Source organism: Phaenicophaeus curvirostris, chromosome 10 (assembly GCF_032191515.1).
Source record: "Phaenicophaeus curvirostris isolate KB17595 chromosome 10, BPBGC_Pcur_1.0, whole genome shotgun sequence".
NCBI lineage: Eukaryota > Metazoa > Chordata > Aves > Cuculiformes > Cuculidae > Phaenicophaeus > Phaenicophaeus curvirostris.
This window is the reverse complement of record NC_091401.1, coordinates 7,064,960-7,087,582: the sequence shown is the minus strand read 5'-3', so window position 1 is coordinate 7,087,582 and position 22,623 is coordinate 7,064,960. Positions and strand designations below refer to the sequence as shown.

Here is a 22,623-nt window from a genome sequence, read left to right as displayed (position 1 = left end):
ACAGACATACTGAAATTGCCTCTATATTATAAGCAGTTTATTAGTTTTTATACTTGAACTAAATTGAAATGATTGCTTAACTGTAATAATTATGAGGTCTCGAGGTAATTTAATACTTTGAAAAAACACGCTGGCTATTCTTAATAAAGAACAGTTACAATGACTGCCAAATAGCTGCAATTATTCATGCTATGCCCTGTACTCTTAGCAGTAGTAAAGCCTTTTGCAGCAGGAGACCTCAGCCAACCTGTAACATTTTCCCACAAGTTCGTTCCATAGAAGAGAGAAGAGGCCTGGTAAATTGGTTTACTTTTTAAATAGGCTAATGGCAGTTATGCATTTACACAACACTGATCTTTATAAATGAGTAAATATAAGTACTCGGGCAGAACTCTTCTAATGAGTGCAAGTGCAGGGTCTGCAATTCTGGGATAATTGTCCCTAGTTTCATCAGCACCATGTGACACTGCATTTGGAACAAGAATTAATTGTTACAATTCAAGAGTCAGACTTTACCCATCTCTGTTTGGGGAAGCTCCCTCGTCTGTGGAATGCACAAACCGTGTACCCACATTTGCAGGGTTTTGATTGACACTTGGATCAAAGCATTAGTGACTTTGAGGTGCTAAGGGGCATGGTTTAGTGTTTGATAGGAATGGTTGGACTCGATGACGCGGTGGGTCTCTTCCAACCTGGTTATTCTATGACTCTATAACTTGCACTTGTAAATTATAGTACATTTTGTTCTGAAGAAGGTTTATCAATGTACCAAACCTAGAAAATCATTCGGGTTTCAGATAAGAATACTTAGTATATAAAGCGACAGACAAAGGTGACCTATTGCTCTTTCTAGGCTCCGTGATACTGTGTTTTTCCATGTACAAGTAAGCTATAGATTAAAAGCCTTGAGGTTGCTAGCAAATTGTTTTTGTAACAGGTTGAACTACCCCAGCACTGTCATACAATGCTCCAGTATTGGAAAAGTTTAAGTTCTACGCTCCTACTATAAGGTACTGCAGAGGTTTAAATATGTACTACGGCTTACACTGGATTCTGGAAAGACGACGTGGTCTTTCATAGCTTTAATGCCGACCTGAAGTTACAATATATAAAATTCTTCCAGCACCTGTTAAACAGTCATCAAAAATGAAATTAAATCAATGAAGAATAACTGTAACTAAATCCTTGTTCCCATCTTTAGAATGGTAAAATTCACAGGCCTGGGGCAATGAATGGCTATTCTACTTCCCATTTACCCTGTGTTTACCTAAAAGATAAGCTGGTTCATACATCAACTACTTATGCCTCTTGATCTGGTCATGAATATTCCCATAATCCCCCCTCCATATCCCATAAAACTTTACTGACAGAATGAGAAAATTCTTTATTCAGATGTCTTGAGATCCTCATTCACGCTCAGCTCAGCCTCTCCTTATCTCCATATGAAATGATATTGCTACCCACTCATTTTCTTTTCATTAATCCTGTGATCCTAAATCTAAAAGACTCAAAACCAGACTAATTGATCTGTAATAAGGATTTGGATACACTGTGAACACAGATGCAGCTGAAATTCGCTTTTCCTAATATCATAAGTTGGTCAGAAGGGAGCCCCTTGAAATATTCAGTCTTGGAAGGAGTGATTGCTTACTGATTGCTGCCTTAGAAAGCTGAGTTTATCTACTAATTAACAGTGCAGAACCTGGCGAACCACTGCTAAAATAAAACATGTAAAGTAAGTTATCAAACAAATCTCCTGAGGTAAGGCCAAATGATCTCAAAAAAAAAATTAAACAAATTAGAAAAGCAAAGCACATCACTGATTTATTTCCACCATGCTCTAAGTAGCAAGAAAAAGTTCTCCAAGTATCTTACAACTGCATTAATCGGTTTAATAAAAGATATGGCCTCTGCCCACAAAACTTGTCTTGCTTATGGTTCTGAAGAGAAATGAATTTTGAGACATTCAAATCATACTTATTTACCTGTAAAATCCTTAGAGTTTAGCACAGAATTTTAGAATGATATTAATGTCTGTCTGTGCCACAACAGGGAGAAAAGTGCACAAGTGTTTTAGGCAAATAAAAAGCTTTCCCTTCTCCACTTTACAAGTCTGCCCATGTAACATCCATTTTCAGTTGCAGCATCAAGAAAAATTGTAATTTTTTTCTGGATAAAGATTTATCTTTATTTTATATTCTGAAGGAACAACTATGATAAAGTATTAATGTCACACTAGGTCCTCCTGTTTTACATTGAAGTGATTTCTACCTCCAACTAATGTATACATTGCTCTGATTTTTGAAAGCTCACGGTTGTTACTCCTTTTGCTTTGGATTGTGCTTAGACTTTAGTCCCTTTAAAAAAAAAAAAATCTTCCTTTCTTAATCCCTTCCTTGCCTATAAACTTTCTCACTGCTTGCTGTGCTATTTCTGTGTTATGGTTAATTAACCACAGAGGCAGAAATGTTGAATTTACTGCTGTGAATGCATCATCTTTCCTCTAGTCCAGTCTCTAGTCAGATTTCATCTGAATATCCAACAGCACACCATTAAAAACTGGAAATGCTAATTCGCAGTTTCCCATTGAAAGTTGAATTTTAGCTTAGGGCTATGTAAGACAAACCCCATAGTTGTCTACAACCCCCTATGAACAGTCAGGTGGAGAAGTGAGAGGGGGCAGGGGGAGAAGTCATCTCTTCAGAGTTCAGCCTTTTGTATCACGTTCCTGGATTTTCTAAGAGCGAGGCAAAAGCTTTATTTCTTATTGAAATAGTATGAGGCAGCACGCTCACAAGCACTCCAAATAATGCCCCACAAAGCAGACTTTCCACCTAGTTACACAGCCTGCATCAACATGCTTTCTCATGTCTCACACAACCACAGCCTAGAGGCTACTATAAGTTACTGATCATTGCAGGGTCAGGTCCAGTTGAATTTTAGAAAATCCTTTGAAAATACCCATCACATACTTTGCCAGTTTCCTCTTGTTCACATACCATATTTTCCTCTGGATGAGGCCAAGAGGACAGCTAAAGTTTGAACACTCAGAAAAAAAAACAAATGCAAAACCACCCAGGCTGCCCTTAAAGAGACAGAACATCATTCATCAGCTGCAAAGACAGATTTATAAGTAGAGGGTGCCCTCTGTTCCTTTAAGGCTGCAAAACAGATGGGAAGTGAATGGACAGTCAAAGGGTCAAGAAAACACATGGGAGGTGCTGTTTGTCTGCTGCATGTATGTTCCCAGCATAAGAATTGTCAAGATTGTAACTGCATGGCTGGGTGCAGGAAAGGCCTTTTCTTTAAGCTGTTACAAAGACAAACGCTGTTCCTCATCCTGCTGTCAAACTGCTATAAATACTGGTTTGCCAAGAGTTTCGACAGCTAGAAGTTTTTTTTAAAAAAGGCTGAGAAGGAGAATGAATCATGTGAATGATTCTTAAACAATTAGCTCATTAGTGTAATAAAAGCACTGCGAAATTCTGAGAAGTTTAAATGGAATATATAATAGTTCATGTAGTAAGTGAATGAATCATTAAAAATACACACCCTTTAAAATGTAAGCTTGCAGAAAACTCGCATCCTCTTTAGTTATTAGCAGTTATACTGAATGAAGATGCTAAACGATGTGACATGTTAGCAGTTTTCCTTTATTGTTACAAAATGTATTGCAATCTATAACGAGATTTGAATTTGTAGCCAGTTTAATTGAGTTGTTTCTACAAATTCTGACTTCAAAGTATGCTCGCTGGAATGGGATCAATACCACACAAAAATGATGTAAACAGATCTTTAAACCAGGCTTCCCCTCTCAGACACAAAGCTTGACATCCACCGTTACATTCATCAGAGTCACTGACAACTTTTCTATTTGCCCTAAATCCCTTGGTTATCCTGAGATAAAAGGTGTTTCAATCTCTAGAATAACTGCACACTCCAGTTATCAGTTCCAGAAAAGCAATGAGGAGGACAGGGTCATGCTCTAGCTATCCAAGTGCATCAGGTGAGATACTACCATTATTAAATAGATGAAGATAATATTTCAGTATCCCCCTCAGTAATATCTGTCTTAAACCCTAGAACAAGACAAGGTGCTAAACACATTATTTCAACATCACCATTAAAATCTCCAACGGTCAATAAACATATCAATTTCATGAATGAGACCAACAACTGCCTGCAAGTGACTTGGATTGAAAAATCTCCTTTTGCATGGCATTAGCAGAAGGAAACATTATGAAGCCCATTTCCTACAAAGACATACATACAGTGGACATTCTTTCTTTTCCTTGTTGTAGGTGAATCCACCTCTACAAATGAGACAAATCACCTCCAGTATGAATATTTAGTCTGCTACAGAAATATTATAAAATCTTAGTTTTGAGAGGTCATTTTAGCCAGACCTGCCCCTACAAACAGCCAATATCATTGAAGTCACTATCGTTGCAAGTATTAATATCATATTAATTATTAATCCCTACATATCATAGCTGAGCAAAACTATCAGTTGTCTGTTCAAGACAGCATCATCTTTATTTCAGAATAAAAATAACCATGCACCAGAAGAGAGCTCGTCTGAAAACACTTCAGCTATTTTTACCATTTGTTGAGCACTGGAACACTATTTTAGCATTACTAATAATGCTTTTTAGCACCAAAACCAGTAATTGTGCATTGTGCTGATGAAATTGTAGATTACTCAATGTCTTGACCTATAGCTGCCCCAGATTCACAAACGAGACCTCTGCAGCTTAATGGAACTGCTTTGGCAACACATTTCTCCCCTCCTCAGTCAAACAGAACAGAAGCCGACTGTATTTCTTAGAGTGTCCCCGGGGTGTCTCAGGCTGGCATGCACGAAGTCTCTGCCTCTGAGAGCATATGAGAACTGAGGTATGGGGCTGAAGCAAAACTGACAACTACGTAGACAATTGACTTTACACAAGATAAGTTTCTATGAGCTATTACACATCAGTCCTGCTTGTCTACAGACAAGAAACTAAATAATACCAAGTCATGACATGAGGTCGCAAACTAGCTTTATTGTCATCAACATTAGCTTAATATATAAATGACAATCTATATCAAGGTGGAACTTTATAAGAGTCCCCATGTCTGCAACAGCAAGGGAGGAATTGGGCACCTTTCAGTCCTCTGTCTCTATCTTAGATTTTTTATTAACACTGCTCTAATAATTCAGTCTTTCAACAGAATTTAGCTGTGATACACACTGGACAGCCAGAAGGAGCTTAGTAGCAGAATGACAAGGTTACCTTGACTCACATCTTGAATCAGGCTTACAGAAACAGAAAGATTTAATTTCAAAATCAAAACTTAAGCTAGAACGAATTAGAACATGATAATGCTCATTATTTTGGGTGGAAATAATGAAAAGCATAAAGCTAAACCAGAGATATTACCTAATGTTTCATTCAGTAATGTAAAAAAAAAAGTTTAACTTTCTTATGCAGAAACTACACGTACAGCTACAAAGGTAAATTACTTATGTAAACACTACTGTAACCTTAAGACTATAAAACTGTTAAGAGACTTCACATAAGAAATAACTGATACATGTTTGTTCTCCACCCAAAATAAAGCATACACAGTCGTTAGCCAGATAATAAAATATCACGCTATCAGGACTACGTATGTGAAAGTGTCTCTAAATTATGTTGGAAAATTAAATGGTGATAAAATAGTTTTTTAGATCATAATAATAATAAGCCTCCTTTTTGATAGTCAAAACTTAAGTCACATCATGTTCTGAAGAAAACTGGGTTGCTCTATTATTTTTACTTAGTTGGTTATCATTCCTAGCTGAAAACATTTCTGATCCTTTTGTTTTTAGATAGGCTTCAAAATTAGAAGCAAAGTGGAGTCCAATACAACAACGTGCAACACACTACACTGACTTCTCCAAATTACGGAAATGGGAATGTTACTCTCAACAGTCACATACCAGTTCAAAACAAATACAAACATCAGTTAATTTAAAAATTTTCACTTATATAAACAGTAATCTCTCTATGCTAAAGACTCATTTAAATTTTGATTAATAGGTACCCATATAAGCAACTAGTACTAGAAAGAAAATAGCATCCAAACAGATGTTTTGATCCTTGCGTCATTAAGGAAATTTTAGGAAAAAATTAAATGTGGCAGACAACACTAGAATGACCCTGAAATACAAGAGACATGGGTCTAGGGTAAGATTAACAGGTACTAAATATGTCATTACTCATGTAGCAGTTTATCATTATTTTTCAATGTCAACTTTAAGTGATAGGCCTCGCTTAGTCAGTGACAAATGTGCTGAACTTTGTAAAGATCCATTTTAGAACCTGGACATCAGTGCCTAACTCTTCATCAATAACTTTAAGAAATCACAGCAGACAGAGCTTGGTCATCTGGGATTCTTAAGTAAACCATCACTCCATCACAGGAGGTTTACAAGTGATGTATATTCTCCCTTGAAGATTACTTCCCTCTCTGAGAAGACACAGCTTTTTAAAGCACTTTCTGCCATGACACAAAGCAGGAACTACCTTATCTGCACTTTGACACAGACCATCCTACACATTCTTCTGGTTTTAATTCATTAGTTTTGTGCAGCTGCCCCAAAACTCAGAGGAAAAAAGAAAAAAAAAAAAGAACTTAAACATTCAATCAGTGTCTTTCACGTTAAAGCACACTTGTTTGGGTTAACTTCATAGATTATTTACATGAAATTAAAAAAACGATAATCATACAAAAGCAATTAACTTCCATTCTAACAGAGTACCAGAAAGCTAGCAAACCCACTAAAAATAACGGAATGCATTGTTGTTTACTCCTTCATGTTCAAAAGGTAGGGGAAATTGAGGACACAGCCACACAGACTGATCTCAAACACGTTGCCCCCAGCCTTCTTGTGCCATAGAACACCAGGACCTTTACAGAGCTCAAAGGGAGCAAAGGAGCCATACTGCCACCAGCACAAGCTTCAAGTCATAAGACAGAAGGCCCACAAGAGCACTTTGGCTGACTGATATTTGGGCAGAAATGAACATGCTCTAAGTGACAGTCAGCCTCTGATAAGATGCAGCCCATATTAACATGCTAGGAGAAGCTACTGGCAGGGGATTGCAAAGACAGCAGCTACCCTGCACATGCTTATCAGAAGCTGGAGATCTGTCCTGTGATTCCCAGAGGGAAATAGCCACTCTACTTTTGTGTGACTAGAAGGCCACAACATCTTCAACTCAGGATCAGATTATCAGCAAGTGCTCCTCACTGCTATGACCAGCTGAAAAGAGCAAAGCAAGACCACTGCCACTTCTGTGAACTGCCTCATAACTATGATGTGGCCACATTCTTAATTCTGTAGCTTCTAAAACTCATACTTCAGCATTGGTGAAGAAATGAGAGCACATAACTGATTCTGCAGATTCTAAAAATGACTCCTCCATTTGTATTTCCTAGGATTCTGTCCTCTTTCCCATGTACGTCTTTAAGCAGTAGGGGTGATGCCTCGGATCTACATTCAAATATCTTGCAAATTATACTGCTTTTTCCTGTCTCTTGTAAACATTGAAACGCAGGTTGGTTCTGAACAAACATCTTAGCAATTGATTTAAGGACTACTAACCACTGCCTTTTGAGCTGTTTTGTCTGCCTCTAGGTTCTAGGGCAAAATTACCTAAGATTTGCTTATTTGAGAGAAGATCTTTCCCCCTACAGCTGAGCTTTGTACCCCATGAAATGCTGTGACCTTCTGAAAAAGTTAAAGCTCATAATGGAAAAGAAAATGGAAGCAAAGGCTTTAGAAAGCCAAGTCAAAGCATGGTTTTATGGGGCACACGTGATCAACAATGTTACGTAGGAGAGAGGTCGCTTCAGAATAGTCATCTCAAGGGACTGAAATTTAATTAGACTACAATAATGACCACAATTTAGGATTAGTTTTACAGAACACTTTTATTCGTCAGCTAAAGGCAATTAAAGAAAAGAAAATGTAACCACAGAGCAAGTGATTATCTGCAAAGTACCATTCACAGACTTTATTCCCAACTTTGCGTAAATTAATAACAAAAAGGAGATTCACTTTGATTTAAATCACTTTGTTACATACAGCAGACATGACAGAGTCCACTCAGCTTAGCCAAAAACACCACAGGAATTTGAGATCCTGAGTCAGCAACTTGCATATAGAAGTACCAACCTTAGCTAACATTAGCTTTCTAATTACATTAAAGCAACAGGCATATGCATATATGATACTAAATCATTTATGTTCAGTCTGTAAAAGGTTTACATTCAACACAAGAGAGAGTATAAGAATTTAGCACAGTGATTGTAAAGCAATTAATTTAGATATAGAACTTCAAAGTACTCTACTGGTTTATTGAGTTTTTATGTTTTCGTCTTTACAAGAAAATAATTAAGCTCTGCAAACTATTATATTTAATTAAAAAAAAGTATGACGATTTAAACAAAATGGCCCTAATCTATCTTTTCTTCATGTGAGGGCTCAGGCCTCCAAAGTTTCAAAATGCTTTTGTGCAGAGAAAGTCTCAGCTAGCCCACAACACCTGTACAGGTGTCAATATTACTGACAAACGAACTTGGAGGCTGACCCCTTCACATTCAAACCTAGTAATTTCAGGATCAAGTTTCCACAGGCATTCCACAAGTCCTTTCCCACCTCCTGCCAATGTCTCTCCCTATGTATATGCACATGGTTTTACTTATAATTTGATGAAGTTCTGGGTTTTCTTTTCCTTTTTTAACTTGTGAGGAAACAGGATATTGGATGAACAGCATGCTGACCTAGGAAATATGCTTTGCATATACTGTTCTTACATGTGTTTATTCTGCACACATAAAGCATGCCTTTGCAACACTCAAATTATAGCTGTTTAAAAGGAATAAAGGAGAAGAAATAAGTGAAGATAGAGCATGTGTATTTTCGGGACACGTGAAATTTCATGTCTAGTGAAGTTAATGGCAAAGCTCCTGCTGACTGTCTGAAGTTTGGATTCACCTTAAGTATTCAATGTACACGTACACTACCTAGCATGTTTTTGCTACCACGATATGAATATCCCATTTCCTTTACAAAATTATTAAAGCGTTCAGTTCATAGCAGTTTTCCAGTAACAAAGCTTACTAAACTAATAAGGCAGTTGCTGCTGAGAAAAACAGAGAAAAAGTGACCATCCCTTACAATCTTCATAAATTATGTGTCATACAAACAAACAAACAGTGGAAAACAAGAGGGACAAGGCTAGGCAAGTGCATCTTGCTCCCAAAAGAAAAAACTTAACACCCAAGAAACCAATGTTCACTGCCTACGCCATCCTTCTGTATCAAAACGCAAGAAAATGTAACCAGAACTAGGAAGCTTGGTCTTGGCTCTGCTGCATGCTCATCCTCCTCAGCCCTCCTATAAAGGCCATTCATTGCCATCTTGTGTTGGGAAGTTGTATGACAACGTAATTACTGTACAAAGTTCACCCAATTGAGGAAGTTTGCTTTGGCCCTTTACATAAAAAGAGCAAGTCCAGCAGCATGAAATTCTGGAAACCATTAGGTAGTTCTGAGAAGCCTTTCACTGGGAGCTCCACATTAAATGAAATTGCCATGTTAAAAAAGTAGTCTACAGAAAGTTAAGATTTATACACATGCTATCAATTTTGCATAGAACTACAGAGTATTTCTGCTAAAATTACTACTCTAACATTTGTGTTAAAAATAAAATAGGAGAAAAGATATTATTTATCTTGAAATCAAATTCTTTCACCTATGTATGATTTTTTTTTCCAGCAAAGTGTATTACCCAATACTGAAAAACAATTAAAAAGATAGAGTTCTCAGGCAGGTGTGACTTCAAAGAACTATCTTTTGTATCTAATCAACCTACTTTAGCATTGCCATCAAAAAAAGATCCTGAGTCTCAAAGGCCAGCAGTTCTACTGTTCTAACAAATTTTGCAGAAAAAAACCTAACTCATTTAAAACCACAGTTAAAACTTACTAAAACCAGTAAATACAGAAGCATTTTGCAAATGCTTTGCAAAAGCTAAACATGAGAAGACAGTATGAACTAGTAAATACTATAAAAGATAATTGTTAGAATGAAAGGAGATACACTGACTGATCCCTCTTCTAAAGTACTGCAGAAACAAGGGGTAATTAATATTTTTTAAAAAAAGAGAAAGTAGAAAAGCTTTGTGTGCAGCTACACACACTGTACATAACACAGTTGCAGACTTTTGAAGGGATTGGCTTGCTACCATTAGGTAGTAGATTTTCCTTGCAGCCACAAGCAGTGTCTTAAAGCCTATGAAACACAGAAGGCAGCCCTGCCAAGAGGCATTTTTGAGTGGAAATTTTCCTATTAAAATATTAATGTTTACCATTGTACTTATAGTTCCCTCTACCCCATTCACTTCTTAAACATACCACGTCCTAGGTTCTGTAAGATGCTGATTTAGCAAAGCAGATAGCAAAACACCACACTACACTGTGTGGAATGGAAGTTTCAGATCAAAATATTTTGTCCTTTGGCAAAGAACACAAGATGCATGTGCCAACTAGAAAGTAAATGTAGTTCTTCCTGTTGATGATGAGGCTATCCAAGAGAGTGAAAGACCTGTGTGTGTACTTCAACTGACATTCAACTTTGGTGAAAACTTGAATATAAATAACGCAGAGTTGTAAGGTAGATAGTTAACAACTGCAATAAAACAGGTCCCTACTAACTGCTGAATATGCCAGAAGTACCCAGTTAGACACCTAACAGACAACAATTTCCTCGTTTCCCCATTCTCGGCAAAACAACAAGCATATCTCAATTGTACCTACAGTTTAAAAGCATGGCACGGAAAATGACTGGGCTGACGGGCTCTGAACTGCCTGCTACTTCTCACAAAAGAATCTGGAGTCATAGTAGATAGTCCAGTGTAGACATCAGGTCATTGCTCTGCAGCAGGCAAAGAAACTGAAAGGACCAGCTTAAACCCCAGAAATCATCATGACACAACTGTATAAATCCATAATGCAGACACCTTTTGAACACTGCATGCAGTTCTGCTATTTCATTTCAAAAAGGGTTTAGTAGGACTAAAAAAAAAGGGAAAAGAGTGGCAAGGCTGACTGAGGCTATGAAAAAATGTCCATGCAAGGAGCAACTACACAGATGAGAACTTTTCAAGCCAGGAAAAACAAGAGCAAGAGCAGGTAGCCTAAACATCTATAAAGTCTATGAGTGGCATAAAAAAACGAATAGAAAAAGATTACGGAATGTTTTTCACAGTGCAAGGACTAAGGAGAACCAAATGAACTGGCAGGTGGCTCAAAGACAAACAAAAGGAAGTACTTTTTCACACAATGTGTAGTTAAACTCTGGAACTAATTGCCACAGGATGTTGCAGATGCCAAAGTTTATATGAGTTCAAAAAGCAATTAGAGAAATTCACAGGAAGGAAAAAAAAAACAGGAACGGCTATTAGTCACAAAGACATTACTTCAGGATTAGGAAATCTTGGAACCACAGGTTGTTAGATGCTGAGCGTGCTTATAGGGCAAGTTCTACTCTATGCTTAACCTGTTCTGACACTGTTCTTTAAGTACTTATACCTGCCCTTTGCATTGCATGGACTAATTGCATTTTAGGACATTTTTAAAGTAACTTTTTCCAATTTAGCTACTCATTTTCTGCTCTGCCCCTTTTTTGTATCTTATGATCCTTTAATCCAGATCATCTCTAGTCCCAGGGCTTCTTTATTTCTATAAACTTGGTAAATGTTCACTGTGTAAGTATTATGATGATATTTATTATAAGGAGTATATTTACATTACATTTAAAGCCTTTTTTTGAAGAAAAAATAACCTTTTAAAACACGTAACTTGTTAGTAACCATTTAAAGGACCTGGTTAGACTCTAAAATACCTAGTATAAAACCTGAGAAGTAAACACTGATAAGCAGCAAGACTCAGGGCCTAAAGGCAGTCAAGGAACATTCACATAGAGGGTTACAAAACCATTCAAGGCTGTAGAACACAAAACCTACTGTCATGCCCCAGACCCACGTGCCACACACTAACATCCAGGCCTGACTTCAGAGAGTGGGGGGTGTGGTTTATCTGTGCAGCGATCCAGAGGCTGACAAGGTCACTCTCAGGGTGAAAATCAAAAGCAATATGTATTCTGGCTCCAGCAAACAGAGACCAAAATACTCAGGTGCACAGCCAAGACATGGGGGTGCGAGTTCCCAAAGTCAAAGGAAGAAATCCCAACCTGTTCAGAGCACAATCTGATCCCTGATCACAACCAAGGTCACTTGTATCCGATCCAACATGCACACCATACAGGAGAGAGACAGTGAGAAAGAGAGAGAAGGGAAAAGGCAAAAAAAAAAAATCACCACATTGATGGGCAGCAGCAGCTCCTCATGAACATGTGGCTGCTGGAGCAGCTTCTTCCAGACCACGTGGTCCAGGCTGGTCCTACTGAAGTGGTGGTCACGAGAGAGAGCACATGGGAGTGAGAGCCCCCCCTGTGTGGCGCCTTGCGAGTTCTTTTATAAGGCCCGTCTGCCCCCCATCAGCACGTGTTGGGGTGCTCTTGCAACATGTCTTTCACGAGGGTCTGGCCCAAGCAGTCTGGCAGGTGGAGGAAGGGGCAGCACCCACCGCTGCATCACCTCCCTTTACCTCTGCTCCTGCACCTCTCCTCCACTGAACCCAGTGCCACAGACAAGACCCTCTGGCGATATCCCAAGCCTTGTCCTTGTGGTGGTCTGCTACTGCACCACCCCAACTATTCGTTGCTGGTGCCACAAAACAAACATACAAATGACTAGACTTCCAACAAAATGTTTAAGGCAAAGAAGGAGGCAAAGTCGGGCTTTACACCTACTCAAACAAGTTGTGAATCTTATATGCACTCTCATTGTGAGACTGAGTTGCCCATCTTAGAAACAGTTTGACATTAACTGGTATCCTCAACAAACAATAAAACACCTCTAGTGCTTCAGCATTAGAAGACTGATGTACAGAAGTAAGATACTGTTGCCACATCATCAGCATCAAGAGGAAGCATCTCAACCCGAGGCATACAAATAATTTAGATTTGCAAGTAGTTTCTAATCGAGAAGCAAAACTTGGCCTCATATTTACAAATTTAGACTGTTTGTAACCAGCAGAATGACATATTGGAACATGTTTTCAGTAAGAATAGTGAGCCCTAGCAACTTAACTGACAAAGATGGAGCTCAAGATACGTGAATAAACTGGGTTACATAAATACAGCTGCCTGGAATGGAGACAGACTGGACTCCATGATTCAGGAAAGCCCTTCCACTTCATTCCACTCCTAATTAAAATACAAATACTTTATGAATGTGTGCTGTGGGAGTCAGGGCTTTTTTTTCCCTTAAGCAGAGTCCTGATCGTCACTAAATGCTGTAAGAAGGAAATTACTTGTAGAGCATTGAACTCTCAGATGGCTATATGCTATAAAAGTCTGTCTCAGGAGTATAAAAAAAACCCTGCACCACAGAAAAGCACTCTGTTCACTAAGGGAAAGGCAAAGAAATTCCTGCTTCCTGTCATTTGCCCATAAAAGTTATAACCACTTAGCAATAAAAGCATGCAGAAAGTAGAAAGAAGATTGCTTATCTGACTACAGAGCTAAGCAGCACTAGTTCTAAAATCTTCCCTTAGGTACAATAAAACAGAACATGTCATCATACATCATTTTGTACTGAATAACAATTATTTCCTTAGAATTACACGTGTGGGATTTGTGACCTCCTCAATCTAAGGAAATACAGCGCAGTGATGGTGTTTTCACTACACAGTAATTTATGAAATGCATACTACAAACTTGAAGCATATGTTCCAATACACAGATACAGGATTATAAACACACAGACAGGCTGCTCTCACAGGTCTAGTCTTAGTTTACAAAATAATGACCCCAGCTGTTACTGCTTTGAAATGGAAAGTTATTCCTGATGAAGAGAAGCAAAACTGACAATGCAAAAATTGCAAGTCAATTTCAGTGCAAAATCAAGACACATTAATTTGAGAATTACATATTTGCTAGTGTTCCTTTACTTTGTTTTGAAACATGCAATATTTATGGATAAATAAAAATCATAGAATCATAAGGTTTGGGCTGGAAGGGACCTTAAAGCCCATCCAGTTCCAATTCCCCTGCCACATGCAGGGACTCCTCCCACCACACCAGGCATCTTAAGGTCCCATCACACCTGGCCTTCAACACCTCCAGGGAGGGGGCCATCCACAACTTCCCCAGAGTAACCTGTGCTGCCAGTGCCTCACCACCCTCATCATGAAAATCAAATTTCACTCTACGCGTATAATTGCTCAGGAAAAAAATTAACATCCAGTAAGAAAGAAAGCAGCACTGCTCACTAATACAGGGGAGATAGCTTCCTCATTAATAATCTATGCCCCACTAAACAGCTTTACACTAGTTTTACCTCAACATATACTCAAAGAAAGGAAAAAGCCTTACTTTGTAGAACACATTCCACCCACTCTAAAAGAATGGCTACGTGAAGTTTGATACAGGGTTTCAAAAGCAACACAGGATGTTCAGAGAGAATTATGACCCTATCAAAAATCACACAGTCACACCAGCTGTTTCAGAGACCAGTCAAAAAAACCCAGTGAATTGCTTAGAGATGTCTCTGAGGTGTGGATTAACCACATTGAGCTAAAAACCAAGAACTTTCCTCTACAATATCACTCTGGTTTAACTACATTTTTCAGCATACTAATACAAAGTATTTACATCAGTGAATTTACATCTAGTGTAGAGTATGTAGGTTTTTAATCACACTATACTACCCATGGCCACCTTTGAATTAGTAATATTCAAGTATATTTAAGAATAATTCCGTTTGTGATATTAAATGCTAGCACATGAACAATCCACATGGCATTAAATATCCTTAAGAACAGTGGTCAGAATTTGCTTCATTTCAAGCTCATTCCAAACCACTATGGAGTAGGTACTTACTGAGATCCTCTGCAAGCTGGACCCTCTTGCCAGTTAGGAGCTTCACCTTTTTTTCATTGTCCTCAGCAAAATCTTCAAGCACTTCCTTTACATTCTTCTCCAAGCGTCTGACTGAAAAACCAAAAACACCAAACCAATCAGAAGTGAGTGATACAGACTTCTGTGCCTGTAATGACCTAAGGACAAAATTCTGGGAAGGTCTGTGGCAGACATTGTAGATGTTACCAGACTAATGGCTGGAGAAAAGGCAAACTTCTGAAACAGAAACTCCTTGTTTGGGCCATTAAGACAGAAAACTATGAGAAAGATGTTTAAATGTCAAAGGATATTTTCTCCTTGACATAAAATATTCTTGGATGATTCTTTTAGGAGGAGATGAAAATATCTGTAGATTATTTTGCTGTCTATTAAATCCTGTAGTTTCTTCTTTGAGACTGACTGTCCAACAAATATTTTATTGTAAGCATCCTTGCTGCCTCTTTCCTAACAGTCAAGTCTTTTGCTGTCAATGTCAGCCTCCTCAGATGAATCAAGGCCAAGTCAATTAAAGGTGAAAGATGGAAAAAAATTAATGATGACAGCAGATTGTGGTACTGAAGGACTGAGGACAAAGAGGGATGCTGCTGTATGTACAAGGCTAAAAGGAGTAAAAAGCTCTTTAAAGCAGTAGTATGTCTATCTTCTCACTCATATCTTTGCCCTTCGTACTTTGAGAGAGTACCTCCTAATGAAACTTCCTAACTTCCAGCCCAGCTGTTGTCAATGAGGTACATGGTTGGAAAAGACAGGACCTAACTTACTACAGTTAAGGAATTTCTTCTCTGTGGAGGGTAATATGCATCACATGGCAAAGTTCAGACCTTCTACTTGTGTCTTCTTCAAGAAGAATATTCAAAACTATTTCACAGATCAAAGGTCATTATTAGTTATACCATGGCAATAACCAAGTGCTACATAAATGATGCTTTATAAAGAAGCTTCTGTTGTATAAGCTTGTCTAGTTATCACATGGCACATTTTGCATGGCTTGAAAAAAATGCCATCAAAATTGTATTTTTATACCAAACACTTAAATATTTAAATCTACAGCCGTATCTATCAGACAAAAAAAGAATATAGTCACTAATTATTGAAATTCTTTCTGCTTGGAAGAAGACATTGCCAACCAGCATCATGTAAGCTGAAAATATTTTAAACTGGAGAACATCTTAAATTATTTGATGTGCTATTTGCACTGAATCCTTTTTTGCAAACAGTGTCAAACTCTTATTTACTTTACATCTTTTAATTACCTAACCAGGGCACAACAGCCAGCCATGCTAAGCAAAAAAGGAACACATAGCAAGAGGTACATTAGAAAATTTCTAAAGAATTTTTGGTTTCAAGCACCTCAACTCACTATGAGCCTTACCTTCAGTGTTAGTAAGCTGCTGCCTCAGCGTGTTTGCTGTAATTGCCAGCATTCGCTGTATTCGCCAGAAGAGGACAATATCGTTGCATTCAAGCTGAAACAAGGGAAGTTTTAGCATCAGACCTCTGATGTACCGTAAACATCCTACACTTATAAGAATCTCTTGACACTTTTAGCTGCAACTGTACACTCATGTATACATGTTCTCTCTTATAGGCAAATGTATTTCTACAGTAGCAATGATTTCTGTCTCTATCAAGACCATTGTTCCTCATTAAAAAGAACTTCACAGAAAGTGAGGAGCTCTAGCTTCCCAGTTATTTCTTTTTGATTCAAAATACAGTGGTGAGAAAAGTGTATATTCTTTTCTTTGTATGACTTTGTGCATACCGTCATTTGTTGTACTAGCTTGAGTTTACAAAACTGGAAAGCCATTTAAAAGATCTTTTTGTAAGCTCCATAGTTGTTTGGTTTTTATTTTCCTTTTGATCACATTCCACACATTAACTAGAAACACTTATTTATCTTACAATTACTTATGCCATAAAAATCCCTTAATGTTTTCTGCATTTTTCATATCAGTGAGGTAAATATCAATGGGAAAGTGGGAGAAAGCAACAACATTAAGACATAGCTGTACAATATTGCTTTTAACAGTGCATTGACAGACATTTAGGTCATGGCTGATACCTACTAGACTTTTTATATAATTACCACCAGAATGGCATTTTATCAGTTACAAACCTCATGTAAAACATATCTAATATCACCAGCTATTTTAAGGTAAAGTATGCAAACCAAAATTTAGGCTCCTTTAAAGTATTTATAGATTTTTTTTTTTCAAATAAGATAGAAATATTAAGGCAAAACACCAGTGCATAGTTGTTCTTCAATTTACCTCTGAGTCCACAAAATGCCTCTGATAATAATAGAAGCCTCTTCGACATAGATTGCAGTGGTTCAATGCAGTTTTCAGGAAATATCTTCTATAAATTTGGTGCCACGTGTCTTTAATCTAGGAAAACAGTACTTAAATTTGACTAAAGTACATACACCCGCTATCGTGCATAGTTTAATGATGACATTTAATTTTAAAGTGCAAATCCAAATTCCACTATTGTTGTCAAAATGGATGTTTAAATATTCCTCAACCATTTCACTTCAACTGGGATATGATTCATGTTTTAGTTACATTTGGCAAACTCTACAGATGATTGTTGATTTAAAAATGTACTCTTCCATGCTTCTAACATAACTGAATGCTCAAAAGTATTCTCTGCAGCCAAAAAACTTTTACATCATAATGTACAAACCAGGACAAACTGTTCTTCTCTTGCATGATGCAATCTTCACATTGACATTGAGAATACATTTTGAGTGGTACCCATTAAATTATCAATTAAGCCAGATTAAAGAAATATTTAATGGGTCTTATGTAAAGAAGCATTTGTAACTGTTCTTGATTAGGCTTATTTATGTTCCAGTTCTTCAAAATTAAATATGAATATAGATAAAATCCTTCAAAAGAAGCAAATTAAGAGAATCAATTACTTAGCTAGAAAGGAAACTCAGTTTGCAATGTCTCCTTATGTAGAGAATGTGGATCACTACTCTAATCGTTAAGAAAAGTGCTGTATAGAACAGGGGCAGCAGGTATTTAAATAATTTTTGTACCTTGAATAAGTACATGAGTTAATGTTGAAAAGGCAGCCAAAATTACTGCAGAAAATAAATCACTGTTAAAGGAAATCTACATCTATCACTTAATGTTTAAACATTAATTTAAATTAATTCCTATGTTGAATTAGACCTTTTATCTAATTACTGTAAAGAGCCATACACTGCAAAGAGATAAATAATTTTCCAGAACATTTTAAATGTACAATACATTCCCTCAGGGCACTCTAAAACCCCTGCCTTTTTTCCAGCTATTTTTACAAATTTCCCTCTCTTCCCATGAACTTCAAACTGCACCATACTATAAGCTTAGGAAGGAACGGCCGTTTTTATTGTATCTTGCTTACAGAGGCCTTGATTCCACTATGCAACAGCTAAACAATAATTTCAAACAAGTCTTGTCATAATGCAGGCAAAAAAATCTGCTCAGCAGATCCTGATTTCACTCTTAAACTGACAGATTCCAAAGTGTTGTACTGTATTTGTCTGACGCCAACAGAAGTCTGTGAATTGCGTGCAAGCATTCATTTAGTAATTCATTTGCAAACATCTGGATTACAAATTCAGTATTTAGACTGAATCTTTTGTATGCTATCTAGAAATTATATTCAAATGTTCACAGGGGGCTTCCATATGTTTTGTTACACTTCTGCATCTTACCAGACATGGGTCCACTGTTATACCTCTTGCTTCAAGGTTCTTTCTGACAGTTGTCACTTCATCATTTGCCAGATAAGCTGCATGTTCTTCATTGCATTTGATTAATTTCTCAAGTTCATTTTTTGTTTCATTACGAATATTCTAGGATAAGAATGATTACTTAGAATTAATTATTAGACTCAGAAATCATCAGCACCTCCTCAATAAACAGCCTTACCGGCTTACTAGACCAAATATAAAATACCTTTGACACTACTAGCTATTTCACTTAAGTGATTCAAAAGGGTATTTGTGCAAAGACCTCTCAAATACAGTGTTTTTAAACAGGTAACTCACCGTCAATTTTTCACATTTTTTTTCTTTTCATTATGTACAGTAATACAGAAGAGGAAAAGAAGGGTGGAAATAAAATCACAGGCGTTAGCCTCCTTTTTGCTCCCTGAATATCCACCAGCAGGGTTCACATTCACACATCACCTGCGATAGTGATGAGAACTGTCATTTTTGCTTAATAGCTAGCAAGAACTCTCTATGGATTTAGACCTTTAAAGCTGCTGTTCATTAAATTCAAGTAAGATAGGCAGTGACTTCAACCTTTCTCCTATACTGGGCTGCATAGAGCTGACCGCAAAACTCCCTCTTGAAATAATTACTTTCTATTGTATGCTTTTAAACTCTACTTCTTTAAAGAGTCAGTTTCAGAAAAGTCTAGAAAAAGTGACACAAAAAGCCCATCATCTCTGGGCACTGAACAGAAGGTACTACTTAAATTCAAAAGAAATTTCTGAAAGGTATGAACAAACCAGAAGAGAGGTTAGGATGAAAACAATCAGAAGATTTAACTGTGACTAGAATGCTAGTGATAATGCTACACATACTAACTAAATCCAAACTGAGTATGATAGGAAACTACACAAGACTTCTGCTTAAAAGGCATGCTGGGAAAGAGAATGGTCCAGTTTCACCCTGTTTTCATCAATTTCCTTCTATTGGAAGAACTTTAATATTGAGGTCAATGAGATAATAGTAAAGGTGTATGTAATTCAGTTGAAGAACAAAAAACAGTTTAGAAATTACTATGTATCTGCAATATGAAAATAGCATATGGAATTCTCTGTAGTGTCATATTTAAAACGATGAATAGTAAAAGTTTTTTTTTGCAATATAAATAGCGTGAAGAAGGCTGGTATTTTTTAAAATTTACCGAGTAATAGTAAAAGTTTTCTAAAGGTAGTCAACTACAAATTATTTTATATTTTTTTTCCCTTTTACCTACCTGTTCTTTGGTGCGACCTTTCCAGTATAACCACCTTTTTTTCCAGTCTGGACCCACCATATCTTCAATAACAGATTCAGCTAAAAAAGGAAACATGATATTTTATATCACTCAAGACAGATGTAACCAGCCAAATTTATAGTTTAGAATTAGGTACAAGATCAAGAACAGACACTTTATGCTTATGCAGATAAGATATGCCATAATGAGTCAAGATGTCTTACTTCAAGCAACAGTTGATGTCTTTTACTAAAATTTAAAAACGACTGCCATCTGGTAGATGCTTCAAGGAAAAAACATAACATTCCTTGATTGAGACAGCCCATCAGGTTCCTGATAACGCATTTAGCAAAAAGACTCAAAACCAAACAAATATCTTGCATGGATGCAAGTTGCATCAAAACTAATTATACTTCTTTATAACCATAACTGAACCAACTACTTTTCTTGAATTTATCCCATTCTTCTACATATACTTTTATAATTTTTTTGACTCTACAAATCACTATTACTTATCTTTAGTTGCCTCACTGCAAGAGTAAGAGCACTAGCTTTTCAGGCTGTACTTTGCTAAATATTTCTATTAATATCAGTACCATTTTAAACTATGACCACTATCTCAGTTGTGCTGATACAAAAGCTTGCACTGCAGTCAAGTGAACTAGATTTGAAAACTGGTCTAGATCAAAAAGCACAAGAGTAGAATACATCACACAACTCACTGTCTTTCAGACGACTTTGGAGCGTCTCTTCCATAAAATGAATAGCTGCGTCCCACTGCTGTTTATCAGATATTGATCGATCTTCTAAGGCATTGTGCTGGATTACTCGCTGCAATACAGAACACCATTTAAGTATACAATACATCATCCACTCAGGATTTAGGAAAAAAAAAAAAAAAAGATTTCTGGCACACACTTCATTTTTTGGTGTCTATAAAACCAGCATGTATTGGGCACAAAGGACTTAGTCAAGAGGTACCTTTCCAAAGCACTGCCAAAAAACCTTTTTTTTCTGTCTTTAATTTGACTATCTTCTATAGCCTACCATAAATTATGTCAAAAATACAGCAAACAATACAAAATCCCTTCAGATAACATAATTTATAAAGTTGGAAACAAAACACTTATTTCACATATTTAAGAGAACAAATGAGCTAACGTTAAACAATTCCAAGGCTCTCTTCGGGCAGCCAGTGGATTATGGAGGATTTTTTCCTGAAACAACCAAAATAATTCTTAGATATTATTTAGGGCAATAGTTAACAAAAGGCAACAATAAAAGTAATTGAGAAACACTGAATTAAAACATATAGAAAAGGAGAGATGGAAACATCTCCCTATCATTTAATGATTGCATTAAAAGAACACAAAAATACTGAATATGCAGCTTTAGTAAAAAGATTTCAACAGCACTTAGTCAACAATGCAAAAAAACCCACTACGTTATACCAAGCTATCCTCTGCTCTCTCATTCCATTTATGTCGTTTAATGCTTTCTTCTTTGACAGCTTGTTTCAGTTTATCAAAGATATCATCGTTCTCTTTTCCTTTTTGTTCTGTCATGAAACGGGAAAATTCTTCTTGCAAAGTCTCCCATGCCACCTAGAAAGTTAGGAAAAAACACCTACTGAAAGGTACCATTATACCATGCACCAGCTGGCAAAGAAACATTTATGACTACCCTTGCAAATATGAACACTTGCACACTTTCTGAAAAAAGGACTTACAAGCATAAGAGGAAGTCATTGACTTTTCCTTTGCTTCCTCATCCCTTACTAAAAGTCAACATTAAACTTTGCTTTAATATACTGTAGCAAGTGGCATTACGTTAAAATGACATTCATTTATTAAATAAGAATATATCTAGCTTGAAGGCTTTGTTTAACCCACTGGAGGGTTTTTTGGTCTTTAACAGAGAAACATCACCAGAAGCAAAATAAGTTGTTCCTGCTGCATATGTTTATCAACACTGAGGTCTTGCTAGCCTTTTCCGACATGTAAACTGGTCAGAAGAACTGCAGTCAGCCCTTCAAACCATCACTCTACTTCTCTGAAACTATGTTTTCATTTAACAGGCTTTGCACTGATATTTTTATTTATTTTTTTTTAAATAACTGAATTCTCACCTCTACTGCTTTATTAGGCAATTGCTTGTCAGTCCACTGCTTCAGTTTGATGTCCACAGTGGTGTTAAATGTCCCAGAGTTCATAGTCTGTGCTGCTGGAAGGTAGATATTCTCAATCACATGAGTAGATACCCTTTCCCATAAAGTTTTCTGAAGAATCTCCTCCCTATAATGGAAGTTGTAACACATGAAAGCTTCCAAAAGTGTCTAACAGGTATGCATTCAATTTGTTAGAAATACTGAAAAAAGACTATAGAACACAGAAAATACTCTCCACCATCAGGACACAGCTTCAAGCAAGATCTGCTTGGAACTCAGGACAAAAATACACAATGTTTTCAGCGGCGAAGATGCTTCAGAAGTTGGCCTCTACCACTCTTACGTCTGCCACTGCACTGCACAACCATTTCTTGCACCCTTTAATTATACCAT

The 22,623-nt window shown here is 37.0% G+C and overlaps 1 protein-coding gene across 4 annotated transcripts in view; it reads right to left on the bottom strand.

Moving 5' to 3' along the window:
- The window catches only part of OPA1 (OPA1 mitochondrial dynamin like GTPase), a 53,778-nt gene that overhangs the window by 4,935 nt on the left and 26,220 nt on the right, over positions 1 to 22,623 (bottom strand). For all 4 annotated transcript variants that reach the window (XM_069865354.1, XM_069865356.1, XM_069865355.1 and 1 more), the window contains 8 exons: positions 22,192 to 22,357; positions 21,515 to 21,667; positions 20,786 to 20,894; positions 20,064 to 20,143; positions 18,788 to 18,928; positions 17,349 to 17,465; positions 16,451 to 16,544; positions 15,040 to 15,150 (listed from right to left, as the gene is read on the bottom strand). In XM_069865354.1, the coding sequence (XP_069721455.1) occupies positions 15,040 to 15,150; positions 16,451 to 16,544; positions 17,349 to 17,465; positions 18,788 to 18,928; positions 20,064 to 20,143; positions 20,786 to 20,894; positions 21,515 to 21,667; positions 22,192 to 22,357 (971 nt within the window). The remainder of the gene's footprint in view (positions 1 to 15,039; positions 15,151 to 16,450; positions 16,545 to 17,348; positions 17,466 to 18,787; positions 18,929 to 20,063; positions 20,144 to 20,785; positions 20,895 to 21,514; positions 21,668 to 22,191; positions 22,358 to 22,623) is intronic.